This window comes from Aspergillus pseudonomiae (assembly GCF_009193645.1).
Source record: "Aspergillus pseudonomiae strain CBS 119388 unplaced genomic scaffold BDV37scaffold_3, whole genome shotgun sequence".
Lineage (NCBI taxonomy): Eukaryota > Fungi > Ascomycota > Eurotiomycetes > Eurotiales > Aspergillaceae > Aspergillus > Aspergillus pseudonomiae.
In genome coordinates this window covers 493,315-519,412 of record NW_022475995.1, presented here as the reverse complement: position 1 = coordinate 519,412, position 26,098 = coordinate 493,315, and the positions used below count along the sequence as shown (strand labels likewise).

General features: G+C 47.0%; 10 protein-coding genes across 10 annotated transcripts; 4 read left to right on the top strand and 6 right to left on the bottom strand.

The window, feature by feature from the left end:
* Positions 1–8: 8 nt before the first annotated feature.
* On the bottom strand, positions 9–2,091 carry BDV37DRAFT_110876 (Sec1 family protein). The gene is made up of 2 exons (XM_032078372.1): positions 1,659–2,091; positions 9–1,610 (listed from the first exon to the last, which is right to left on the bottom strand). The coding sequence occupies exons 1-2, from the start codon at positions 1,719–1,721 to the stop codon at positions 111–113; spliced, it is 1,563 nt and encodes a 520-aa protein (XP_031946609.1). The 5' UTR covers positions 1,722–2,091; the 3' UTR covers positions 9–110.
* Positions 2,092–2,764: 673 nt separating this feature from the next.
* Positions 2,765–4,547, top strand: BDV37DRAFT_237121 (putative plasma membrane SNARE protein (Sec9)). The gene is made up of 2 exons (XM_032080688.1): positions 2,765–4,126; positions 4,182–4,547. The coding sequence occupies exons 1-2, from the start codon at positions 2,942–2,944 to the stop codon at positions 4,239–4,241; spliced, it is 1,245 nt and encodes a 414-aa protein (XP_031946608.1). The 5' UTR covers positions 2,765–2,941; the 3' UTR covers positions 4,242–4,547.
* Positions 4,548–4,961: 414 nt separating this feature from the next.
* Positions 4,962–6,549, bottom strand: BDV37DRAFT_267989 (major facilitator superfamily domain-containing protein; the record flags this gene model as incomplete). Its single annotated transcript, XM_032084103.1, has 2 exons — positions 4,962–6,299; positions 6,364–6,549. 2 exons carry the CDS (start codon positions 6,547–6,549, stop codon positions 4,962–4,964), a joined length of 1,524 nt encoding a protein of 507 aa, XP_031946607.1.
* A 1,253-nt stretch (positions 6,550–7,802) lies between these two features.
* Positions 7,803–8,657, bottom strand: BDV37DRAFT_278246 (alpha/beta fold hydrolase; the record flags this gene model as incomplete). The annotated part of the gene is made up of 1 exon (XM_032085999.1): positions 7,803–8,657. The coding sequence occupies one exon, from the start codon at positions 8,655–8,657 to the stop codon at positions 7,803–7,805; it is 855 nt and encodes a 284-aa protein (XP_031946606.1).
* A 1,430-nt stretch (positions 8,658–10,087) lies between these two features.
* BDV37DRAFT_293861 (adenosine deaminase family protein) lies at positions 10,088–11,182 on the top strand (the record flags this gene model as incomplete). The annotated part of the gene is made up of 1 exon (XM_032089514.1): positions 10,088–11,182. The coding sequence occupies one exon, from the start codon at positions 10,088–10,090 to the stop codon at positions 11,180–11,182; it is 1,095 nt and encodes a 364-aa protein (XP_031946605.1).
* Positions 11,183–11,965: 783 nt separating this feature from the next.
* On the bottom strand, positions 11,966–13,459 carry BDV37DRAFT_293860 (aromatic ring-hydroxylating oxygenase subunit alpha; the record flags this gene model as incomplete). Its single annotated transcript, XM_032089513.1, has 5 exons — positions 11,966–12,148; positions 12,203–12,428; positions 12,489–12,661; positions 12,755–13,053; positions 13,117–13,459. 5 exons carry the CDS (start codon positions 13,457–13,459, stop codon positions 11,966–11,968), a joined length of 1,224 nt encoding a protein of 407 aa, XP_031946604.1.
* A 642-nt stretch (positions 13,460–14,101) lies between these two features.
* On the bottom strand, positions 14,102–15,885 carry BDV37DRAFT_267986 (major facilitator superfamily domain-containing protein; the record flags this gene model as incomplete). Its single annotated transcript, XM_032084102.1, has 5 exons — positions 14,102–14,309; positions 14,362–14,685; positions 14,726–15,125; positions 15,344–15,614; positions 15,661–15,885. 5 exons carry the CDS (start codon positions 15,883–15,885, stop codon positions 14,102–14,104), a joined length of 1,428 nt encoding a protein of 475 aa, XP_031946603.1.
* A 3,575-nt stretch (positions 15,886–19,460) lies between these two features.
* Positions 19,461–21,293, top strand: BDV37DRAFT_267985 (major facilitator superfamily domain-containing protein; the record flags this gene model as incomplete). Its single annotated transcript, XM_032084101.1, has 5 exons — positions 19,461–19,601; positions 19,652–19,912; positions 19,976–20,540; positions 20,642–20,908; positions 20,995–21,293. 5 exons carry the CDS (start codon positions 19,461–19,463, stop codon positions 21,291–21,293), a joined length of 1,533 nt encoding a protein of 510 aa, XP_031946602.1.
* A 1,030-nt stretch (positions 21,294–22,323) lies between these two features.
* BDV37DRAFT_278241 (pyridoxal phosphate-dependent transferase) lies at positions 22,324–23,411 on the top strand (the record flags this gene model as incomplete). Its single annotated transcript, XM_032085998.1, has 5 exons — positions 22,324–22,427; positions 22,491–22,518; positions 22,575–22,852; positions 22,925–23,092; positions 23,147–23,411. The coding sequence occupies 5 exons, from the start codon at positions 22,324–22,326 to the stop codon at positions 23,409–23,411; spliced, it is 843 nt and encodes a 280-aa protein (XP_031946601.1).
* Positions 23,412–23,825: 414 nt separating this feature from the next.
* Positions 23,826–26,031, bottom strand: BDV37DRAFT_278240 (fungal specific transcription factor domain-containing protein; the record flags this gene model as incomplete). Its single annotated transcript, XM_032085997.1, has 7 exons — positions 23,826–24,284; positions 24,340–25,226; positions 25,275–25,663; positions 25,718–25,773; positions 25,819–25,842; positions 25,900–25,937; positions 25,983–26,031. 7 exons carry the CDS (start codon positions 26,029–26,031, stop codon positions 23,826–23,828), a joined length of 1,902 nt encoding a protein of 633 aa, XP_031946600.1.
* Positions 26,032–26,098: the final 67 nt, after the last annotated feature.

Here is a 26,098-nt window from a genome sequence, read left to right as displayed (position 1 = left end):
AGTATAAAGTGCTCAGCGTACCATTTTCATTCACGATTATTAACTAAGTCATGACGATTAAGATATATGCATAACAGTTACTCTCAAAGGTCCTCATATCCCACGATCACTTATTCCGTCTTCGTGAAATCCTGCTTCTCAATCGCAGCCTCCATCATTCTATCCCCATTGATAATGCTCGTGGTACAGATCACGATCTTCCTCTTCGGTGCCTCCTGCTCAGCAATAAACCGTAATGCAGCGATTTCCGTAAACGTAATACCACCCAAGAAAAACACATAAACTGTCTTGGTAGCATTGTTACCGCTAAGTGTTTGCCGGGCACGGATCGCCTTGTCATCGCCCTTTTGGACGATGCTGAACGTTGCGCCGCGGGCGCTCTTGACTACGTCTTCGAAACCGAGCCAGCCTGGGGACGCGGTACTGGCTGGACTGGGGGAGGCGGAGGCAGCGACGGATCCACCTCGGATGAGGGAGAGAACGTATGGCTTTTGCAGGACGCATTGGACGAGACGGACGCTGAGGGGGGCGAAGCCACTGTATACGTAGGCGATGTCGTTCGGGTCCTTCTCGCTGACTTCCTCGACTACAAGACGGAGATTCTTACGCAGATAGCCATAGTTTGTTTTGGAGCCTGGTTGGGTGCCCGTTGTCGGCAGGAGCATGGCTGTAGCAGAGGATCGGGGTTGAAGGAGCTCCATTTTCTCGAGAGCAGAGAACGTGAGTAGGTGTTGGTGGCCGTATGCGTGGACGATCTGTCGCTTGAAGTTTTCGAGGTCCCGTGGGCGGAGACCGCCTGCCATGCAGGATTCCAGACAAAGGAGGCGGAGGACGGTTTTGAGAGGGACGTCGCGAGCGATGAGCTCTTCGACGGAGTCGTGTTGGTAGGTTGGGTCGGCGCCTGCGGCGTTGTTTTGCTGGACTTCTAGGATCTTGCGGAAGATGTCTGAGCGGGTGTTTCGCATGATCTCCTCGGCGAGGTTGGTATGGACGCGGAGGCTTTGATGCTCTAGTTGGTATGTTGGTAGTTTGTTGACGAATTCACGGAGCTCGGTTGTGGTCTTCGCTGTGTGGCGGCTTTCGTAGTCACTTTCGAGACGACGGGCTACCTTGTTCAGAATGTCGCCGACGATGGCGAAGTTGGCGTCACGCAATTGGCTAAAGAGTTGATCGGAGGCGTCTAGCTGGATTTTACGCTTTTGACCCTGCTTGGATGTTTGCTGTGGGGCTTTGGAAGATTCTTGTGCTTGGGGGGCAGGTGTTGAACCAACGATGGCTGTGTCCACGTCTGCCTGGTTGTGCTTGATTCCTACGGTTTCATCGATCAAGCCCTCATACGTGAGTTGAGTGAGAAGGGCAGAGCCAAAGTCGACTTCACGGTCGATGATGATCAGGCTTTCAGTATCTGCGCTTGGGAGGAGCCCCCTGGAGCTGAGGTCAGTTAGGCCAGAGCTCTCTTCAGCATCAAGTTCTTTTCTCATGCGTAGCAAAAGATCTGCCAATCGTCGTGCATTGTCGCCCTTGCCGATTATACGGGGGAAGTAGCCGTGCCTCTGCTGAATACCCATGAGGGCCTTGGCAGCCAGATAGACACAGCCTGGATCTTTGTGCTGCGACAATCAATACGCATGCTTTCGCAGGGAAAGGCTCAGGCTTACCAGGTACAAGTCGCTAAACGAGTCCTCTAGCTCTAATGACAAGACATCTTGCTCCAGAGGCATGAAGTACACGGGAAGTTCTGCGATGTTCACATCCCCGATGATTCCTGCATCTTCCAGGATTGCATTGCTTACAAGCGTACGTCTTGGGGCCCAGAATATAGAGAATTCATGTTCAACATTTCCATTCCGCTGTAGGCGTTTAATCTGGTCTAAGAGATGTCAGCTCATTCTGATGGCATTCAGTCGGAGAAATTGAGAAAGAAAGCCTTATGGATGAGCTGATATAAAATAACAAGATTCTTAATTTAGGGATCTTTTGACTACGTAGAGTAGGAATGCATCCGCGTAATCTACTGTTTGTCCCATTTGTGGTGTCCGCGCTTCACCATTCATAAGACGAGCAGACAGAAACAAAACTACGAGACGGTGGTAAGCAGAAAACGACATACCTGCGACGGTCCGCACCTGGCGTGTCTTTTCAGCATGAACTAGGAATACCACATTGCGTTGAGAGGAGTCCACATTGGCATTCTCCAGTAGGAACACTCGGTCTACACCGTACTCTTGGAGTAGAGAGAACTTGACAAAGAGCCCGACTGGACCGGCCAGATCCTGGCTGACAACAAGGTTCTTCTTCCCACGCACCTGCACCGATTTCAGCTAAGCCCGAGAGATTTGTTGGTGCCTTGAGAGACCCGGAGCCTTACTCACGCCTTCAAGCAGAGTCAACAGATCCCTACGCGCTTTGTCCTTAAAATAGTCAGCATCAGACCCAGGATACGGCGCCATGGCTGCAGGGAAGCACTTGAGGACGTGTGATTGGGAGAGGAAGGCAAAGAAGCCAACCTTGGATGTTTTCGGCGACGGCCTTTTGAGGCTTTGACGGTACAGGCTAAACCCCGTCCGGCCTAGTGACTACACCGCCCAGCACTGCCACATGGGGTTTGTATGGATGTACTGTACAATACAGGTATTGCAGTTAGGTACTAGGTAGCGTCAAGGACCCTTTGATTAAGCCGTGGTACTGGTAATACTTGTCGCCACGGGGTCTCGACTCTCCATCCAATAATTCCCCAAGAGGGGCCTCCTTTAATTGTGCCAGTTTCACATTTCCTTTCTCCTGTCTCACTTCTTCCCCCTCTCAGTTATTTGGAGCTATTCCACCTTCTGTTCAATCTCACATCTTGCTGTGATTGCTGCTTTCTTTTCTTTTCATTTTATTTTTAGCTGAGTGTGTTTGCTTCATACCCATTTGCACAGAGTTCAGGCTCTACTACAAGATGGTATTCGGACGCAAGAAGGACGACGACGATTCCTCTAACCGCCGTGCGCTCTTCGGCTCTAGGTCGAAGAACAAGAGTCCCGCGCCTCCCGCCAACCCTTACGCAAAGCCTATTCCTACCGACCCTTACACTAAAGCCAAGATAAATGCTGGAGTCGCTCCTCTACCAGCGGGCGAACAGCCACCTGCTCACAACACTCCTGCGGGGGCAAACGTTCCTGGCGACAACAAGCTCCAAGGAGGTTATGCTCCCAACAAGTTTGTCAACCAAGGTGGATATGGAGGTGATCGATTTGGTGGTGGGGGTCCAGCCCCGGCCGCGTCGCGGTATGGCCCTGGTGGGTATGGAGGATTAGGTAGCGCCGATCCCAATGATCCAGGTGATGCTGGCAGAGAAGCTTTGTTTGGAGGAGCTAGGGAACGAGCGGAACAACAGCAGTCACAGGGTGCACCACCACCCCCGTACTCCGAGGGCACTCCCTCTTACGGCGGCGGTAGCAATGCATACACCACTTCGACCTATCAGGAGCGCCATCTTACAGCAGAGGAAGAGGAAGAAGAAGAGATCCAGACCATCAAGCAGGATATTCGGTTTATCAAGCAGGGTGATGTGGCTTCCACCCGGAATGCGCTTCGTATCGCGGCGCAGGCCGAGGAGACAGGTCGGGAAACTCTTGCTCGTTTGGGTGCGCAAGGCGAGCGGATCCACGATACTGAGAAGAGCTTGGACATTGCCACGATAGAAGGTCGCATTGCCGAGGAGAAGGCAAAGGAGTTGAAGACTCTTAACAAGAGCATGTTCGCCGTTCACGTCTCAAATCCTTTTACAAGCGCCCGTCGTCGCCGAGACCGCGATGAGAAGATCTTGAATACTCACCGGGAAGAGCGTGAAACTCGTGAAGGCACTCGCAAGGAGGCTTTCGGCACCAACCAGCGTATGGAGCGTACGTTCAGAGAGATCGACCGTGAAGCCGGCAAGCATAACGGACGAGCGCGTACGAACGCTACCGAGCGTGCTAAGTATCAATTCGAGGCTGACAGTGAGGATGAGGCGATGGAGGACGAAATTGAACAGAATCTGGACTTGCTGTCCGGAGCTGCAGGCCGGTTGCATGGGCTTTCTAAAGCGACAGGTCGCGAGCTGGATGAGCAGAATCGCCATCTGGAGCGTATCATGCAAAAGGTGAGCTTCCCTAATTTTGACCATGCTTGTAGAATAGGAACTAATTCCCTTATAGAGCGATTTCGTCGACGACCAGATTGCTATGAACCGCGCCAAGCTGGACCGGATTCGTTAGACTTCCTGTGGTATATAGAGAATTCGCGGGAAAGTTGTCGACGCCTGGTGCTCTCAACTTCAATGCGAATTGTCACTATGCATATTCTTCCTATTAACTACATATCCATGGCGTTCTGGGTTCTCATATCTTCAATCCTAGTGTTTGTTACCTGCCTTGATTCTTGAGATCTTGCATTGGAGGAAATTAATAGTACTTATCACTTTCGGCCAAGTAGAGCATGCTCTGCCAGTCTATACCCAAGTTGGCCGCAAGTTATATGGTAGACTCTATTGTAGAACATAGAAATTTGATTATTTGCTTAAAGACATCCATCAGGCTGGTACGCAAATCCGTCGCCGACTGTTTACCACAGCTACTCATCATACACCCAGTTGAAAATGACCAATTATGAATCTGGCAAACCGAAAGCGATCTAACACTCTGCTGAGATAGCATGTCAATAGTACTAGTAGCACTCACTACAGGCTCAGTCAAGCTCTTCTACCCAGCTACCATTCCTGAAGCCCAGGGCTCTGGGTATTCCTTCATTTACGGCATATACTTGTCAAGGCAGTTGATCCTTTCACTGCGAATACAGTACTGGGTTCTGAGGCTGCTAGATTCTTCACGTGGACTGAGCCGACCTGTCTTGATATACTCGGTATATTTCTATGAATTCTGGCCCATCATAAATGATATCCAGCATATACTACCGCATATAAGACTCCGCCATACCCACTACAGACGATAACGAAACCCCACCGTCTTCCAATCAGTCACATCCTCATAATCTTCTGGCCGCAAATCGACCGACCTCACCAACTCCGAAACATCATTGTCACCTCGTCGCCGGTCCAGGACCACCTTGCCCCCAACAACCCCCGACAGACTCGCATTGCCCTGAACGCCCTCCTCATGGTCCCTTCTCTTGTTAGTAAGCTGCAAATAAACCCTCAACGAGATAGCCAAGCCACCAGAAATGATATAGCAGATCAGAATAGCTTTAAACGAAGTCTGATACGTTGGCGCCTCGCTCGCTCTAAACAACTGCGGGCCTGCGATATTCCCCGCACAGTATGCCACGAACATCATGGCAGTCATTGTCATCTTCTTCGTGACGCCCCGGTAGTTCGCCTGGACGAGAGACATAGCCAGGGGCAAGGCACCCGGTCCCGTCGCGAGGAGGAAGTATCCGAACAGCTGAGCACCGAGAGGGACATGATGAGCGCGGGCGTAAATCAAAGCACTTCCTATGATTGATAAAGCAACAATGCAGACGATTAAGATGCAGTTCATCTTTCTATAGCGACCCGCAATCCAGCCTGTAATAGTGATCGTGGAAGCGCTGACCACACTAGAGGGGATATTAATGAGTGTGGATTCAAGCGACGAAAACCCAAAGGATTTAATGACAAGGTTTCCAAAGTTTTGCGTACCCCCGTTCGGAATCTGTGTTAGAATAGCGATGGCGAAGAGATGCCAGGTTTTTGGATCCTGGATACACTCGAATGCCTGCTCCCATTTCCAGTTTGTTTTCTCGGTGCGTCCAGTTCCGGCAATTACCGCGCGATGGGCCATGAATTCTCGTTCTTGGGGCGTTAGGAACGTGGCTTTTGATATGCTATCTGGTAGGAAGGCGAGTAGTACGAATCCCCATAAAAAGGTGGCAATGCCCAGGATGATGAACATCCACATCCATGGTCGGAGAGGGTGCTCGATGTGTCCTATACCATACGCTAGGAGGCTAGCGACGAGACCGCCGATGGAGTTTCCTGAGAACCAGATGCCGGTTCGGAAGGGGATCTCGTCCCGCGTATACCATGTTGTCGTTATAAACATGAATGCAGGGGTGATCGTTGCTTCTGCGATGCCTAACAGGAATCGGACTGCGAGCAGGCCGCCGTAGTTGACGCAAGCTGCGGTTAGGGCGACGACAGCGCCCCAGAAGAGGGTGTTGGCTGCCAGGTATTTTGCGACAGGGAGTCGGGGGATGAGATAGTTTGTAGGGACTTCCCAAAAGAAATAACCGAAGTAGAAGATGCTGGATACCCAGCTGTATTGCTGTCCGATGAGGTGCTAGGTGCGGTTAGTTTAGAGTGGTTTGTCAGAGGCGCTACTAGGGTATAAATGGGGTGCATACTGTGTCGTCAATGAGGCCAAAGACGGACGCGCTAGATAAAATAGTTTTATCCATGAAATTGAACATATATGTAATGAACAATAGAGGAATGAGTCGCATATCAACTTTACGCAATGCGCTGGAGGCAATAACCTGGGCGTTATCATCGTGATTGCTTTCGTCTATGGCTCGAGCTGTCGAAGCCATAGTGTCTCGTTTTGTGGTTACGATTTGCTATAATATCGGGAATATTGTTCATTTCACGACAAGGCGCAAAAGGTCTGGCGGGAGATAGCATTTTATAGAGTTACTATTCCAAAGGAACAAAGGGAGGGGGAATGCGTCTTATCATGAATTGTCTGCTGTGCAGCTGATAAGCCTGAGATGTCGGTAAATTAACCGATTGGAATGCAGGTAATTAATGTCATATAAACTTCACCTTTGTACATATACTCACCCTATGATAAATGATTCTCTATAATGGTGTGCAACTTTGGTCAAAAAAATTAAGTTAATATTTTTAGATATGTGACATATGCAAGATGAGTAGTAAGCGAGCATATTTATTGTATACTAGCTTCACGGACGATTCCTACCTCCTCTTCCGAAGCACAGGCCCACTATTGGTTAGGAAGACATTACTACCTTAGATGGAAATGCTGCTGGCAGGATAAGTCATACGGACGGAAGTTTTGTTTTCTACATGAACGGGATTTTATTCTCACTACACGAAGACAAACTTGAGACCATTCCCCAACTGCCAAGTTGTTGTGTGTATTCGTTCGATGGTCTGACATACAAGCCGCTAGAGGTCCCTCTTATGCTCAATTGCCTGGGCTGTTCATTCGAGAGCTATTCATTTTCAGTGGCTTCGAACCTCAACAGAGCCTGAAGAGCACACAAGCGCTCGATATCACAGAAACAAGCAGCAATGGAAATGCATTTGGTCGGTATTTTTGATGTACAGTAGTACTAGTCTTTCCACCTCACCCTTGATAGCTTGATCTGCTTGGCCATATTGGCCTCCACGATCCCTTCTTGCCAGGTGAATCCCAACGCCGGCCGTCCATCTTGTCGGTTACGGTACTGGCCTTGATTGCAGCGCTGCATGCACTAGTGCTTTGGCTGAGCAGCAAACTTTCAATCTCAATGTTCGATTTTCTCGAGGTGGGGACTCTCCCAGCATTAGATAGCTCGAAGGCACTCATCCTCTTTTGGCCCAGCTTTTGTAGATATATGGCTGCATACAAGGGTGGTACTCTTGAATCTTAAAAATAAAATTGCACCGACAAGTATTTTAAGAGGACAGAAGTTGTTAGTAGCAGTAAATAAACCTTGAAACTAGTTACATGCGACAGGAAATATATCATAATAAACCCTACTGATCGAACTTCTATGAGTGAAAATTTGTACCAGGGATGTGCTGTAGTGGCATCATCACATCAAGTGACAGTCTCTCCTCAAGAACTTTCATGGCGTTGAATAAATGCAATGACAGTTTTCGCAAGCTTTTCAGGTTGGTCCTCTGGTGAGAAATGCCCGCACTCTTCAAATATATCTAGCTCAGAGCCTGGAATCGCATTTTTAAGTTTATGAGCCCAGTCCACCACTTGCCAGGCATCATCTGCCCCCCATACCAGCTTGACGGGCACCCTGCCGAGCTCGTGAAGTCGACTGACAATTTCCATTGTATGCTTCGGGTCATAATGTCGCACTTGGTGTTGGAACAGGCTGCCCTGACCTATGGGTCCTGAGATGTACTCTAAGAATGTAGTGAGGCTTGTATCCGCGAAAGTCTTCTTATCATAGACTGCTGAAAGCAGCCATTCCTTGAAGTGCGAACGGTGATTTTCATCTGTGGCGTCACACAATGTTTGAAGTCCTGTAGCCATCTGCTCCCTCGTTCGCTGTGAAGGATAGCTATCGAAGCTAACAACATCCACAAGCATCAATGACCGTAGTCGATGAGAGTTGAAGACACCAAAGCGCTGGGCAATACCGCCCCCAATATCGTGGGCCACTAAATGGAAGGTCTCGAGATCCCAATGCTTGAGTAGGCCCTCGAGGATTGAAACTTGGCCTGTCATTGACGTGTCGATGCGTGGATCCCATGGACGCTCTGACACTCCATATCCTAGCAGGTCGAACACATAGGCCTTGAAACCGGCGTTTGTGAGCTGCGGGATGACGTTGCGCCAGATGAGTGATGATGAGGGTGTTCCATGAAGAAGGACAACCGGAGCCCCAGTACCGTATATTCCATAGGCAACTCGATTTCCATCAATGAGAACATTTTCTCTGGCGATAGGCTGCATGATGGGAGAGGTAGAAATTCTATAATCAAAGTGTTTCTTGCTCAGGATATTGTATGGCACATGCAACATATTTATATTTTGGTGCATTGGCCAGGCGAAGATTGGCTGGGCAGATTTGGCGTCATACAGTAAATTAGAATACGAGGATAACATCTGGTTGTTTAGGTGTAGTCGAGTGCATGATTGATAAGCAAAAGTAGGATGGCATCGGTGTAATGTCTACCTCAGCCAATAGCTCCCTTATGGGTGGAGGCGAACAACCTCTAGTGAAGCTGTCAGTCGGGCGGTGTTCACTTTGCCTAGACAGGATTAGAAATCAAAATATTATAGTTCGTGAAAGCTAACTATGAAATATACGAAATGTATGATATATCTGCGCCGATCTGTTCGGACCCGTGTTCAAAATACGAACCACGCTTGCCTTTGCTACATAATGTACATTAGATTAGGGTTTCCATTAGAATGACTCAGTCTCAATTCACCCGTCTAGACAAGCACCAGTATCAGCAAGGTTGTAGTCGATCTCAATACAAATTTCATTACGCCCGAAGGCCCGCCTGCGACGCTTGCGCCATCTCACCTCACCTATTGAACTTCCAATCATGAAATCTTGTCAAATTTCCCATAGACAAGCCAGACCTCACAATCCAGCTTGAATGAATACCCATACCCCTCGCTACATGATGATCATAATGCTGGCTCTACTCGGGGGTCGGTGCAGACAGGCCCAATACAACCATCTGTGGCTAGATTGTGGCGACGAGGTCGGCATATGTCGGATGATTTGCTTTGTTGGATACACTCACCTTCGTAATATCGTCCAGGATTTGGGCGTGCGTTGGATGGATGCCTCTCTTTTCACGAGGGGCTTAACGCCGTTCAGTGTCCCGGTTTCTCGGCCAATTGGGGTGCCGTAGATCGCGAAGGAGAGGACACGGTAGTCTATTAGACTGGCATGACTTTTTCAGATTCCAAGTAGTTGTATGTTAAATTGGATGATATGATTTGAATGGTTAGAGTCGTACGTACCTCTTAGCAGGATCGCAAGACAGTATATATGATGCCGCTACAAAGTTACGATAACCAATGCATCACCTAGACAAAAGGAAAATCGAAGATGCTTAAGAAATCAATATTAATTAGCGTCAATTTGCACACATCGGAAGATCTCCGCAGAATATGCAACGGTAATGAGGGGAATCTAAGACTTGGACGTCATTAGCTACGACCTCCGATCCTTCACACCTTTCTTATCAGAAGAACGGCTGGTTGTCGGATAGTGCCGCCGAAGGAATAACTCCAATGGACCCTCAAATTCATTACCCAATGTCCCCGACGACTGAGATACTACATACCTACAACATACTCAGAGCCTGAGTGAGAGAACTTGAGACCTAAACATACCTTCCATCAGAATTTGCATACAAAGCATGGACGGCCTCGAAATAACCCCTTTCATAATATCCCTCCCCAAAGTCGAACTGCATGTCCACATCCAAGGCACCCTAACACCAGCCCTCCGATGGAAGCTCGCTCACAAAAATAACATCCCTCTTCGATACCCCACATACGAAGCGCTGGTTGACTCATACAAGATCACGTACAATCACCGTCGCGAGCTCAATGGCGACAATGGTGCCCCCACCTTCCTAGAAACCTATTACGAGGGCTGCCAAGTCCTCTGCACAGAAGATGATTTCTACGAGCTTGCCATGACATATTTCGAAAAGGCAAAAGACATGAACGTGCGCTACGTTGAGCCGTTCTTTGACACTCAGGCTCATACTAAACGAGGTATTCCCGTTGAAGCTATCTTGAATGGGTTTCTCCGTGCTCAGCATGATGGAGCCAGAGAACTCGGAGTGAAGAGTAACTGGATCTTCTGCTTCCTGCGTGACCATCCGGTCGAGGAAGGACTGAAGGCGCTTCACTCGGCGCTGCCTTGGGCTCAAACGAAAGATGGAAATGGAAAGGGGTTATTCCATGCGGTCGGACTGGCGAGTAATGAGTATGATCGACCTCCAGGACTCTTTGAAGAGGGGTTTCTGTTGGCCAAAGAGGCTGGTTTGCATGTTACCATGCACTGTGATGTGGACCAGAAGGATGTGGTGGAGCATATGCGCGAGGGCATTTTCAATGTCTGTGGTGGTTCTGGAGCGGAGCGGATTGACCATGGTCTCAATGCTATCGATTCTCCGGAGTTGATAGCTGCGTTGAAAGAGAAAAACATCGGCCTCACACTTTGTCCGCATGCATACCATCGCAGACAGGCGACGGAGGTACTTTTTCCTAAGATCAGGAAGCTATGGGATGAGGGTGTCCAGTTTTGTATTAATAGTGATGATCCGACTTATATGCATGATGTTTGGATTGATGGAAACATGATGAAGGTATACAGGTATTGCGGTTTTACTAAGTCGGATATGGGCAAGCTCGTTCGAAATGCGGTTGAGATGAGCTGGGCAGATGAGGTTACGAAGAGGGAGATCTTACAGGATTTGGAAAGAGTACTGGGTAGGTATTGAGAACTTAACTTGATAGAGAAGCGTTCAGAGACATGTCAATCAGCTCTGCTTACAGCAAAGATCGTTCATACATTCTTGAAATCTAAATACCAGAGCCTTGATTAGACCCATGAAGTTTCTTGAGCGGACTGAAGTCTCGTGAGGCATCCAGGCTCCAGCGCGGATCGCCCGAGTATAAACCCCCCCTCTATTCCCCCTCCTTTCGTTCCTCACCCTTCGCCAACTCTCTCCTCTTCCGATTTATCGCCATCGTCCTATTGTCAAGTAGTCGACGTCTTGAGTGTATACTATCTTCCTTCGCTTCAGATAGACAAGACACGAAAACTGCCGTTACCACGATTGGAGCTTTGCAGGTGTTCTCCGATGAATGCATCGGTAATTATAGATGATTCTGCTTGAATTGAAGTAGGCGGTGCTGGTGATGTCTTGCTAGCATTTGACCTTCAGAACAACATTCCTGGCTACAGCTTCTCCTTCTCCTTCTCATCCTGTCGACCTTCTTCCCAGTGGATCTGGTAAGGATGCTGTACTAAAACCATGATAACGAGGTCTTAAACTATTCCTCATTCCCCAGTTAGGTGAGCAGACAACTATTGTCTCAGCTACTTCCGAACGTACACGAGTAACCAAACACATCCACCTGCATAAGAAAACTCCTATCTCTCGAAAGTACTCAAATACTATTATTCATATACGTACCCACTCGAAACGTTGACCTAGTCAGGTCGATATCAACCATACATGAATCCCGTAACCCCAATAAACTCTCCATTCGACTACATGTCACCATTCTAAAGAACCATTCCCTGAGCATTCTAATCCCTCGCAAAACCTAATCTCCTCCTGCAACTTATCAGAGGAGTCGCACTGCGGCACAGCCGGCCAAATATCCTTCCCAGCTTCCTCTTCTCTCTTCCTATGATCGAACACCAACCCTCGAACCATTTTCTGGAAATACAACGGGCCCTAAGTACCATATTAGCATAAACAAGGCTTTCGCATATTATGACCAAAGCAAACCTTCTCAGCCCGAGGGTGTAACTCCCCATTCACAAACACCCCTGCATTCAAATTCTTCTGCGCCGCGTTACACAGATCTTTATCCTCGCGCAGGACCTGCTTGAAGAACTCATCAATATACGTGAAGTCCTCATTCGAAGCTTCATTGTGTCTGTAAACATCATACTCCATGCGAGTCTGCGTCGCAGAAACAGGAACACAGCGCATCATGTACCAAAACGATGGTCTAGGCTCTTCTCAGCAACTCTTCACAAACAACAGCACAGAAGAAATAAAAACAACATACGAAACCGTAATCGACGCATTGGGGAAATAAAAAGTGCTAAAGATCCCCAGGCCAGGCGTATCCTTCTTATCAGCATTAAAGTGCTGGATATGTCCTGCTTTGGTCTCGACGTAGTATTTGATCAGATCCGCGACGGCGTTCACGCCTGGATGGCCCGTTGGACAGTGATAGCACTATTTATATAGCCATCGTCAGCTTCCTCTCTTGTCTCTCTCTTCCCTTCGGATGAGTTGAAGATAGGGAAGGGGCAAGGGAGGGATGTATACTTCATTATAATTATCCGCCAGCGTCTTCCAGTTATAATCCCCTATCATACTCCACGTATGGTCGAAATGGTACTGCGACAGATCAAACCCCTGCAAGCGAGGCTGCTGGTCCACGCCCTCGAAGTCCTCTTCCCAGGATACGCTCGGTCGGGAACCAGCCTCCAGATTCACCCACACGAACCCAAGATGGTCGATGTGGATGTGAATTGGATAAAGACTCATCTTCTCTTTCTCAAATCCCTCCACGTCCTGATACCGAGGTGCTTTCGCAAGCTTGCCATCCAGGCCGTATGACCAACCTGCATAATCAAATTTAACAGTTTGCTCCCTTACCCAAATCCAAATATATAATTATGGCTTACCGTGATACCCACAAGAAATGATATTAGCAGTCCCAGAGTCACCTTCCGTCTGAAGAACAGGATACGCCCGGTGTCGACATACATTATGAAAAGCTCTAATGGCACCCGTTCTATCTTTAATAATGAAATAGCCGTACCCGGCCGCATTGAGCTGCACATAATCGCCTGGCTTTGAAAACCGGGTGCGGTGGGTTACTACCATCCATTTCTTGGAGAAGATGGCGCGGCGCTCGAGGGCGTAGAGCGCCTCGGAGCGGTACCAGGAGGATGGGAGGGCTTTTGTTTGGATTTGTTCCTTAGCGGGGGTGCTTGTGGACTTGGAGAAGGGGAAAAGGCGGTTCATTTTTGATCTTGATGGAAGGGATATAGATACAGGACCGGGTTCTAGTTTCGATGGAAATTTATGGTATTGTGGGATATTGGATATCGGCTCTTGCCCATGCGCGTTGGTATTATGGGTTTCCAGGGGCTGATATACTATGTTTAACCTTTGGGCTTTTGGTATCTTGAGTCTTCTATCACTCTTATCTTGGTGTTGATGAGGGGGTGTTGTCGGATCCGGACCGCTTCCGGGTGGAGTGAGCTAGGGCTATGTTCTGGGCCTAGCTAGAGTCCGGTGCTTGACGATTCCACCGTGGCTTTAGGCATGAATTGCAGTTCTCCTGGGATCTATACACGCATATCAGTAGTGTGGACTCTGTAGAAGATGTTGCAGGACCATTGTATGGTAGTGAGATCGTGGCAGTGACGGTCAGATTGGATACACTATGAAAGATTACAATGATGCGATTATACTTCATTTCGCTTTTTCATAATGTGTTCTCTAGATTCATTGACTAAATCGTGGTAGAGTTGTAACCTAAACTAAGAGATACAGCTATACGGAGCTCGCAACTCATACTCAAATACCTCAGCACACCATGAAGATATCAAACATGCCATGTGCCCCATGTCTTCATTCCTATGTACAAACAAAGCCATATCGTCATAGATCTCCCGGTTCGAACGGCAAAACCAGTGATACAATCCCAATAATCACAAAAAATGCACAGCAGACCCAGATAGGCACAGCCGTCGTGACATCCCCGAAGGTCGCGATGAATGGGGCTGAGAGGGATGCAATCCGGCCACAAGCGAGCGTCAGTCCACAGCCAATGCCCCTATATGCATCTGGCATAACTTCCGGCGTATACCTATCCTACCATGTCAATATCAGATTGCATGTTCTATTCAAGTCAAACTCACCCATAAATTATGCCATACAGCGCATTGAGCCAAAAGTTAATCATGCTGGAAAAGGCCAGATTCTGCGACTCGGTCTTAACGGTAGTGAAGGCGCCCGCGAAGGCAGCGGAGGCGCAGGCTGTCAGCGTCATTGAACGTCGACGTCCGAGGAAGGGTGCCTGCACAAGGAAAGCACTTAGAATCGGTCCCCATATTCCGACTACCGAGGAGATAGACCAGTCGCGGTAGGTCTGATATGTGCTTCCATCGCCTATTGTGGCTCCGTGCGCTTCAAGGTAATATGGGAGAAACACCGTATAGACAGGATATCTGAACTTATTAGCACTTATTGTTGACATTTGCAAGCTGTGGACGGGTGTGGTACGCAATGCCGATAAGTAGCCATAGAATAATCAAGCATATCATTGAGCGAATCTGCTTCGAGCCATCGAATAATGCACCCACCATGGAGATGGCTTTCTTGAAGGCGCTCTTAGAGTCTTCCAGCTCATAGGGACGCAACTGATCAACCATCATTACATACGTTGATTTGTTGACCTTGCTGATTGTATTGATGGACGCCACTGCTTCGTTCAACTGTCCCCGTGATACAAGCCACTTAGGTGACTCGCTCATTCCCAGTGCGAAAGTGCGCAGAACGGACATGACGAGGCATAATCCCCCAAGGATGATATACAGATATCGCCATCCCATATTATTAGCTTTGGTACATGTTTCGGGAGTAGCGCCAGCTGGACAACAAAAGTTCACTACAAGTGGCCAGGCTGTCCATGGTGGGTCAGCGAAACGCTTTCAGAAAATAGAAGGCAATAAAAGTACCTATCAGTCCCGTGATAGCATTTCCAAGGCCCCAGAGACATGCAAGAGAGGTAAGGAGGAAGGCCCACTTTCGTGGTAGAGACTCTGCAAGAACTGTGAGGTCAATTGCCACTATATGTCCATATCAGTATGAGCACGCTCGATCAGAAAACAAAGTGCTTACAATTCCCGCCTCCAAAAAAAGCAGAGAGCACAACAAAAACATTCAGTGCAGCCCAGTTGGGTGAGGCAGCACAGATGGCAGTAAAGACAGACACGCCAAAGATAGATGTCTGCCACGCCAGACGACGGCCAGTAAAGTCAGCAATAAGCCCAAAGATTACAGCACCGGCTCCTAAACCTGCGTATTGTGTAGCGGAAAGAAGTGTCGCATATCGAGGATTAAACTCCTTCGAGGCTTGAGGCATGACCAGACTGATGGAAACAAGAAGCATCTGAGGATCTGTTAGATATGGTCGACGTTATTAGAAAAGAGCTTGCCTGATCTGCAATAAAACCAAATCCACAAGAAACCATCAGCTGCCATTGGTAGCGCCCCATTCCGATTGTTTCAATTGCATTGTTAATAACGTGTTGGTTGAAGTCCGAATAGTTGGCTCCCTGGTGAGATGCTACAGTGCCTTCTGCAAGACTTGCCTTTCTCGCTATTATGTCTTCCGTTTTCTTTTCGGTATCCATCTTACTGATAGCAGTGTCTTGACTCATTTCTAAGTGACAATCCGTTGATCAAGATGAGGACTATATTCCAGGTTTCTTGGGTAATGGGATTATATTTCGCCTCCCCAAGAAAAGCATCATGACAAACTTTGGCTGGCAAAAGCTGTCTAATACCTCAGCGGATTCGGCCCGTATCCGTGAGGGTAGATCATAGTCGATAGGAGTGGTCTGGAGTGGAAGAGAAGTTTAACTTTGGTGGGACGGCTTATCTCCGCAACATTTCTTTAGTAGGTCGGATATTTGTCACAGATAACAGTTGTATTATTGTAGAGTTATGCCTTTGTCCACGGCAGTTTAATGAGACGCAGAGGCAGATAGACTTCTTCATACGTGGTCGTCAACCATCGCACAACAATCCACAAATGGGCGTTCCTATAAGATTGCCCAGCCCAGCACTGACATAGGACCATTATTTGTAGTAACCTCAGCTATCAAAACAAGTATGAATAACCCATATCGCAAGTAACTGTCAAACAGATTTCCTAAGTGGTAGCAGGACACCCCTCGGACATCTCAACTACCACCGGATCCCTGAATTACTGCAAGCCGCAGTACCAGTGTCATTGTTAATCAATACATCACCCACTAAGAATAGTTCCCCACAATGCTGTGTTCCATCTGCCTCGCCCTTGGTTCATTCAGCAGGCTCGGGGGGGTGAGCGGCGCTTGGTCCCGGTCCTGTTAGTTTGGGAATCCTTCGTCGTCCTTGCGCTCGGCACCCTGATCTGCACCCTAATCTTATATACTGCGTAACCGAACGGCGTTTGAGAAGCACAATTGATTGACTTGAAGATATGAGGAGATCAAGTATCCTCGTGTTCACGAACTCTATGGACACGACCATGTTTCACAGATCGATAAATGAACGAAACGGATGTGCTTCATCCTCACTGAGTGATCACGGGTCTGTAGTTCGATCTGGGCCGCTCTCTAACACCATCACCTGTGTTTCGGTATCTTCCGACAGTCGGTTGAACTAGACCAGCAGTACTACCGCCGATCATAAGGCAATCGGAATCTTGAGGATTTAGTGATGCTATGATGAAACTAGAACAATAGATATTGGTTGAGGAGGTCAAGGTTTGTAAAGGGGGCAAAATGGTAGGATTGTGAGAGGTGAAAATGAAATCTAATTGGTTACGCAAAAGACAACGCAAGGACCTAGTCAAGACGGAGACAAGGATCTCAAAACAGGCCCCATCCTAAACACTTCTACGTATCCATCGAACTGATCAACTAACGTTACCTAGCTAATCAGAGTTATAGGAAGGAATATGAAAAAGAAACACAGTACTTAGCACTAGGTATACTAAGGTAGAATGTTGAAGCTGGTTAAATCGATCTCTTTGTTTTCTGAGCATCATAAATAAGACCTCAGCGCCACGTAGGTTCCAGTAGAGAATCAAGACCCCATGAAAAATAGGGTCCAGCGCCTTGCCAAAGTTGTCATATTATCTATCATATTCTATGGGTACTATGCTCTTGGGATTATGCATGAGATCGCATATACGCCTGGTCTGTCTGGACTTGAGGATGATCAGGTCTATAAACCGTACAGTATGCCCGGCTCCCGGTACATGAAGAAACCTGGTTATATATACATCTTGTCGCATCGCCTGACATAATAGTCCTATGTTTAATAATGAATCTATCTCCGATAGACCCAGATATAAAAGCTCTTGTTCTAACTAGAAAGAAGAAGGACAAGTCTTTGTATTTTATTCTCCGTACTCTATACCAATCCATACATTTGACGTCTACAGCTCTCCCCTGACTATCTATCTTGTTCAAAAATCTTACAGTAATTTAACTGGTTCAAGCAGTTCAGGCAGTATGTGATTATTATTGATATAAAGTTCGATGTTCAAAGACTCCGTAGAGGGTATCGCTAAGTATAAGCCGTATAGTATATTTTACTTCTGAGCCCATTCTAGATTTGGGGCATCCTTTATAAGCAAGTAAATCCCTAATTCAGCCGGAACATATGTTACATGGCTCTAATTGTCAGATTCTTCCATGTAAATACGACATTAGGCAAATTTCTCTACGTAGATACTAAAGCCTGGGATCAAAGTTTCAAATGTTAATTGCTCTTTAAGTCTACAATGGTCTGTTACCTGCGATAAACCCTTCACTTCAAAGCGATAAACTGTCAGTTATACTGCGTTGGACCTTAATGGTTAGTTCTTGAACGTCTAGTTACTAGTTAGCTGGAGCTCGCGGTGACCGTTGCTAATTCCGGCCCGGAGTACGGAGTAACTACGCGTTAACTATCGTAGTGGATACAAGTCTTGTCCCGCGCGGTCCGCAAATCTACCCCGCTCCCGTGCCAAGCTATATCAAGGGAACTTAAGGTTCATTTATCAAACTTACCATTCCGCGCCGGTTCCACTGCGCCACTATTCCGTACAATGGCCGGAATGCCGGACCAACTCAGGTGCCCAGTTTCCTGTCCTATTGCTCAATAATTGTCCTTTTCCCCCCAACAACTGAGAACGTGAGGACAGTGAGTTCCCGAAGACTTGCGCACTTGCCTTCTTGGGGAATATTGCCAATTGAAGAATAATGGGTGGTGGGCTGCTGACCACGCGAATTAGTTTTCGGTGGTCCTGTGACCCCTCATTGATAAGAGCTTACAAAATAGTCAAGGCCGTGGGGGCCCCAAAGTATTGTGCCAGAGAGTCAGGACACTTTTCAGCCTATGATAGCGCTTAGTGAGATTGATTTGTCTGTGTATCTCGCTTACATATCGATCTCCCTGCTCCATTTCGAATTTTTTAGATTTAGTCCATATTTTCATTGGACTTAGGAGCATAGACTAAATTTTTAGGGTCGGCGTTCGATGGCTGGTCCAGACGATCCGTTCGATGGCATTGGTGGATTCGACCAGAGTTATGGAGCCGTACTGAACGCCGGGGAAATATAAACTTTACCATAGCTGTTAGTTTCTTCCTTTCCCTGCGGTTGACATCCTACGTGAAGTTGATTTGAATCTGAGCAAATTTTAACGAATGTCACTGTTGCATTATGATATAATCTTATGATTACAAACTAGACAGAGGGATGTGTACTCTTTTGTGTTCACTTAGTTGTCATTGCTAGCAGTAGTTGCTCAATACCGAATGCTATGACTACCAGGTATTATTAGAGCCCTAATAGGCCTGGGCATTCCACAGGTGTACCAGACTTTTGATTAATTGATATGGGCATTGCTATGCAAGTTATGATGTTAGTTTCAAATTGACTTTTGCTAAATGTAAGGAACAAAGAAAAGCACGGAAAGAAGAGAATAGAAAGGAAAGGAAAGGAAAGGGGAGAAGAAAATAAGAAAAACAAGATCCAGATCGCCGAAGGTCCTTCCGATTCTGACTGATCCACCGAGATCCCCCACGTTCTTGGGTATTGCCATCATTTAAATCCCCAGTCACCGCCTGCGACCTGACGTTTAAGGGGTATGCTATAAATCGCTGCTTGTGTCCATATTTTACTTTTCACCGTAAAAGAGAGAGAGAAAAAAAGGAAAGACCCATTTTATCCGGCTGAAAATACTGGATTTGGATACCATGGCATCCGAGAAGGAGGCAGCTGGTGGAGGGATTTCTAGTTACAATTCTGACCTAGAAACCTCAAAGCCAGGTATCGAACAACTTGAGGTGATTGCTGACCCTGACGATGGTTTATCTGAAGAGGAGAAGGCAATAATAGTATGCAACTCGCTTTTAGAAGTAACATGCAGGTCGGCTGATCTTCTTAGGATCGACGTTTGCTGAGGAAATTAGATATGCGTCTCATCCCATGGCTGTCCTTACTCTATCTAGCATCATTTCTTGACCGCACAAATATTGGAAATGCAAAATTGGATGGTCTCCAGGAAGCACTTCATATGACTGGTGGCCAATACAATGCTTCGCTGACCATCTTCTTCATCTCCTATTCTATCTTTGAGCCCCTTACAAACGTACTGCTCAAACGGACACTTCCCAGTATTTTTATCCCAACAATCATCGTGCTCTGGGTATGCAATGTGACATAATGGCTGAAAAAGAAACAGTTCTGATCGGAAATTATCATTATCCAGGGCATTTGCATGACAACAATGGGACTTGTACACAACTTTTCCGGTCTCATGGCTGCACGATGGTTTCTTGGATTAGCTGAAGCCGGTCTTTTCCCGGGCATTAGCTACTATCTTTCCTGCTGGTATAAACGGTCTGAATTCGGTATTCGGATGGCCATATTCTTTTCTGCTGCTGCGCTAGCGGGCTCGTTTGGCGGTCTTCTGGCAGCTGCCATTGCCAAGATGGATAAGGTGGGTGGAAAGGACGGATGGGCATGGATCTTCATCCTAGAGGGTCTTGCAACCGTCGTCATTGGGGTGCTTTCCTTCTGGCTGGTGTACGACTTTCCGGATAAAGCTAAATTCCTATCTGACACGGACCGAAAGCGCGTAATGCGACGTCTGGCTCTAGACCAGCAATCCAGTACTGCAAAGGAGCACGAGTGGAAATCCTCATATATGTGGGACAGCCTGAAAGACCATAAGACTTGGCTTGGTGCTATTATTTATATGGGTGCTGATGGAGCATTATATGCTTTTTCATTGTTCTTACCAACCATTATCAAAGAACTAGTATGCAAGCCAAGTGTTCAAGTTTCTTCAAAACGACATCACTAACTATCTACTAATCCAGGGTACTTTAAAGGGCTTCACTCGTCCAATGACTTCTTTGCTGACAAAGATCAGGATACTCATCTACACGTGCACAGCTCCTCAGTGTGCCTCCTTATGCTTGCGCTGCTATCCTAACAGTCTCGGTTGGCTACATAGCTGATCGCACACGTCAGAGAGGAATCTATAACATTCTCGCATCCATCTTGGGAATAGTTGGTTTCTCAATGTTACTAGGCACGAAATCGCCCGGTGTTAAATATGCTGGGGTCTTCCTTGGGGCTATGGGCATTTATCCCTGCATTGCTAATACTATTGCTTGGGTCAGCAACAATGTAGAGGGTCAGTCATTCTTTCTGTTTATAAATGCCCCCATTCAGAGCTTGCAGTATATATCTATATACAATTGCTGATGCTATCGAACTTAGGCATCTACAAACGTGGTGTTACCATCGGAATCATGATCGGATGGGGAAACTTGAACGGTATCATGTCCTCCAATATATATCGCAATGCCGATGCACCGAACTACTATCCCGGCCACGGCACGGTTCTAGCGTACTTGACCCTCTTTTTGTTTATTGGATCTGTTTTAGAATATTTTCTGCTGAAGAGGGAAAACCGAAAGCGTCGACGTGGCGATAGGGATCATCGTGTTGAGGGATTAACTTCTGAGGAAATTGCACAGCTCGGCGACAAGAGGCCTGACTTCATCTACACGATATAGCCTCCTGTGGTGGCGGCATTCTTGCGATGTTTGAAGAACGTGTTTTATTCCTCTTTAGAATGGATTGAAAGATGTGTGTTCGCGAACTACGATGTATGTTGTTTCCCATTGAGCTTTGCCGTTAATTCAGGCCCCACAATATATATAGTAAAGCAATTCAGTAAACTACTGAGTAAACTACTGCAGGACTAATATTGCGTCCAGCCAACCCACATTGGGCCTCGCTCAGTCGAGCTTTACTCGCACAAATGCAAATTTTCCTCTCTTCCAGAACTTTTTCCTTGTGTAAAGCAAACACAGACTCGAGAGCCCAGGACAGTCCTATCGGTTATCCACCAACATCAGCATCATGCTGATACATAAAACTCTCTTATTACTCTCAATTTATTTTCCATGTATCACGGCGGTAGATTTTAATCGATCTGCAGTATTCTCTTCTCTCTCATCTCGGGCGCAAGAAGCTGTCATATCCAGCGCAGCTTCGGCAGAACACAACCAAATAATATATTCCAATCCATATGACAAAGTGAACTCTCCAGATGGACTGTAAGCCTACTTTTAGACTCCCAATATCCAGTTCCTGCAGAAGCTCACTGAGAATTAGTATTAACCTTGGCGTCGCCGAGAACTTCCTGATGCATGACGAGCTGCGCGGGTATCGGGAGAACAATGTTGGTTTGCTGTTCTTCAGGTGTCTGGAAGCTCTAACTTTTCCTTCAATAGTTCACAATCAATGCTCTTAGATAATTTGCATACGGGCCACAAGCTGGTTCCCCACGCCTGCAAAAAGCAGTTGCATCATTCTTGACTTACCAGTTTCGTGCAATTGACACTGTCTCCTCTGACCAGATTGTCGTTGGATCCGGCGTCACTGGTCTAATTGACTCGATCACATGGAGTATATGTGACGAAGGAGAGGGCATACTAACCCCCAGGCCCTTGTATGACACTTTTTTTAACCGATACAAGCTTGCGGAGCCACGGCAGGCTTTTACCAGTTTCTTTTTCCTGGGATAATCAAACATACTCCATGAATAGTGTATTCAATGCTGCTGAAAATAGGGCATCTCTCGAACGGGCATATATCAATTACACAAGGGCAGGTATCAAGGTCAGGGGTCTTATTACTACAAAGTAAGCCACTCATACATATCTTATCTCAACGAACCAAGGGCTCTCCAAGTGACAATGCATAAGCCCGCATAATCCATTGGGCCACTATTATGTAAGTTATTGTATCCCTCCATTATAATCACCGAAAGCTAATGTTTCTTTCTTCAGTCCACAGAAGCATTACTAGAAATTGCCCGTTTCTGCAATAAGCACAGCATTCATATGATCTCCGACGAGATTTACGCACATTCGACATACGCAAACGAGCAATTCCCGAACGCTACTACTTTCAACTCCATCCTCTCCCTAGATCTAAGCGAGATCATCGATCAGAATCTAGTTCATGTCTTGTACGGCATGAGCAAGGACTATGGGGCAAGTGGACTCCGTGTTGGGGTACTTCAGTCACGCAATAAGAACCTAACTGAGGCTGTCTCCGCCATAAAGTAAGTAATTCGACAAAGTAGTGGCATCACCTTGTCATAATGGGATCGATTGTTGACCAGACCACGCAACAGCTTATTATCCTGGCCATCCTTCATGGTCCAGGATATGTGGGCACGTGTTCTTGAAGACACGGCCTTTCTGCAATACTTTTTCCGCACGTATTCCGAGCGTCTAACAAAAAGCTACAGTCACGTCAGAGGTTATATGGAAGACCATGGAATAGAGTATTTTAGGGGAACGTAAGGGCTCCCGTCATTTTCTACTTGTTACTTGCTGATATTCATCCTCGATAGCAATGCTGGGCTGTTTGTATGGGCTCGGATACTCCCTTACCCTGAGGACAACGGAACAGACGAATATTCTAAGCTGAAGGAAAGGTTCTTGGAGATCTGTCTCGGTAATGGTGTGAACATCGCGGACGGAGATAGTTTTATTCCGGACAATCCTGAAAATGGGTGGTTTCGAATTACATTTTCATATGATGAAGACAGATTGAGTGTCGGTCTGGAACGACTGACAAGAAGTTTAAGGCAGATCAAGATTGAAATGCTGAGCTAGGTAGGAACTCCTGAGACTATCTAGTGGGGGAACTCCTAGTCTCTGAACCATACACAGGCTTTGTGGTTGGACGTTGACATATTAACCTGATCTATTACATAGCAGAAATAGAACATTTCATGGGCTTCTTGGTTGGGCCTCAATTACTCACAGTCTAGATTGTATGACAAGTTTTTTAAAAAGCAGAAAGTTTTTTCTAAGTGATATGTATGCCATCTTACTGTACATCAGAGTTTGGGCAGGATTGTACACCGTTAGTATCAGCGGAGGCGTATCCGGTTCCAAGGTTGGTCCAAAAGATTGCCCTTTATGCCAGTTATAGACTCAGAAGGCAATGGTGAGGGTATAAATAAGGCTGTAAAGAACCGACAAACAGATTGGAAGTTATGGTTTTTCAATTGCAAGCGTAGCTATCTACGAAGAAGTGAAATTCCACCAATCCTCAATTGCCCTTCCGTAGCTCTCCGGCGCCAAAAAGAGATTATCATTCAGCATCCCTTCCGCCGGTGTGTCGATCAAGCCAAAAGGCTCCGCAGATGGAGCCTGTTGCATATCCGGTCTGGATGTAAAAGAAGCCGGTGGGGTCGAAACAGACTCCGGTGGATACGCAACAACTTCTTTGGCCACTGTCTTATGGCCAGATATCCCTGCTGACCCAACCAGAGGAAAGTCTGGATCCGGAGTCATGAATCTAGAGTCGGTATGCTTAGCGTTAGGGTCAGATAGTGTTGTTCCAAAGAAATCATTAGAAGATTGGGAGCTGCTGGCCCGGTCATAGACCAGTAATTCCCACAGAAGTTTTGCGTTATTGGACCACGACTGGCTGATTGTGCTTGCGGAAACGCCTTCCCGTAGACGGTGTAATCTTTGCATCTGTTACATTAGCGATGTGCTGCAAGGGTTGTTCGCGGTGATCGCCAGTACGAACCATATTTCTGACATGGGGCCATCGCTCTCCCAATGGCTGGAGAAAACGCACACACTTATTATAGCCATTTCTCGCCGTATCTCGCAGCCCTTGATCATCGACAAAGCTATGTTGAAGATGTATAGTAGCGACAATAACTACACAGTGGGCCAAGATGGGGTCGCAGATCTCAAACCCTTTATGCTCTACAAGGTCAATCAAGTGCAGAATCCAACTTGCGTGAAGAGTAATGTTCTCAAACGACTGCCGAATGAAAGAGTGGGGCATGGTATGTCTGAAGCTTCGTAATCTCATCGATAGTAGGAATGGGTGATTCAGTAAGCACGGAATTGTTTCGAACATAATCTGGACAAAAAGCCAGGGCCCCCAGAAGTCACGACGTTGGTTTAATTCCTGTAAACTGTGATTTTGCAGGTTCTCTGCATGGTACCGGTATTTTAGTGGGACAAGGCTGTCAAACTCAGTATGTCGAAACGAGACCACAGAGTAATCGGATTCAGGAAACCAGGGGGGAAGAGAGACTGGATCGACTTTGGTGGCGGCGTAGTTCATTGCCAGGGCCCACACCTCACTCAGTTGAATAGTGTAGGAGGCGAGACCAAGGTCCTCCTTTGTGTTAGATCCTCGTGGCTCTCTGATTGACGGTGGGGTGTATTTAGGCGATAATCCCGAACCGGTGTTGAAGGGCGTGTGAACACCTGATATAAGTCGACTTGTTTGAATGCCGTCCCCTTGAAGATGTCGCAGCATATAAATGCTCCAAGAACAGCGACGCTTCTCGTCCGCATCTGTTTGGATGTTGGCCAGAATTTCACCAGTAATGCTGACGCTTTGTGCTAGATAGGCCGCCATATTCAAAGTCAATCCTGCCTGGATGGTATGTCCCACTATCATGAGTCAATAATGAGAAACTTAGAATTTTGAAGATTCCTCACCTGAGAACTCGAACATAGCCAGTAGACAAAGCGTCTGTAAAGCTGAGAGCTCCAAGTCCCCATTGTTAATCCGGTCCATAACCAGAGAGCGAGCATCTTTGGCATATTGCAAGATACGTGCTTCCCCAATTTCTACTTCGCGTTCGAACCGCAGACTGATCGCCTGGATTGCAAGAATAAGTTCCGGATCTCGAGTAGCGATAGTTTCGACGAAGTCCTCCGCATCAAATAAAGGAAGTGGTTGATAGTTACAAAAGTTGAGATACAGTTCAGCAGCTCTCAAGATTGAGCTCTGGTTATCAAGATCTCTTCTTGAGTCTCCGGTATGTTCATTTCGTGGGCGAGACTCCATCTGAACAGTCACCGGCGTCATTGTCTGCCTAGAACTACTATAGTCTATATTAGTATCGGCTCTTATAGATTATAGTTTTATATAAACCCACCTCAAGCTATTTATTAATTCCTCCAACCTCCCCTCCACATTTTCCAGCCGCCTCGCCTACCAAATTAGCCGTGACCATCACCAGAAGGGTCGGATATATACGTGCCATTTCAGTGGCGCCAGGACCTAAGTCTGCAGAGTCAGAGTACACGCATTCTTGGCCCAGCCTATCACAGTACGAACAGACTGGTCTCTCGCCTGGGCATCGTGACTTTTTACGACTGTAAATGTCAGAAGTTATCTGTTGCGAGTGCAGTTATCCTTACCGGCATGGATCACAGGCTTGGCGGGCTCGTTTGGGCGGTCGGTAGTCATCAGTCGACATCTTCGAGTTGAGCTGATGATATTGCTTTGGTGTGACTCTGATGCCTCAAAAGTACTA

Coding starts and splice junctions, on each gene's coding strand:
- BDV37DRAFT_110876 (XM_032078372.1), bottom strand. CDS start 1,721: ATGCCTCTGGAGCAAGATGTCTTGTCATTAGAGCTAGAGGACTCGTTT. Junction 1,611..1,658: donor CGTTTAGCGACTTGTACCTG/GTAAGCCTGAGC, acceptor TGATTGTCGCAG/CACAAAGATCCAGGCTGTGT.
- BDV37DRAFT_237121 (XM_032080688.1), top strand. CDS start 2,942: ATGGTATTCGGACGCAAGAAGGACGACGACGATTCCTCTAACCGCCGT. Junction 4,127..4,181: donor TGGAGCGTATCATGCAAAAG/GTGAGCTTCCCT, acceptor ATTCCCTTATAG/AGCGATTTCGTCGACGACCA.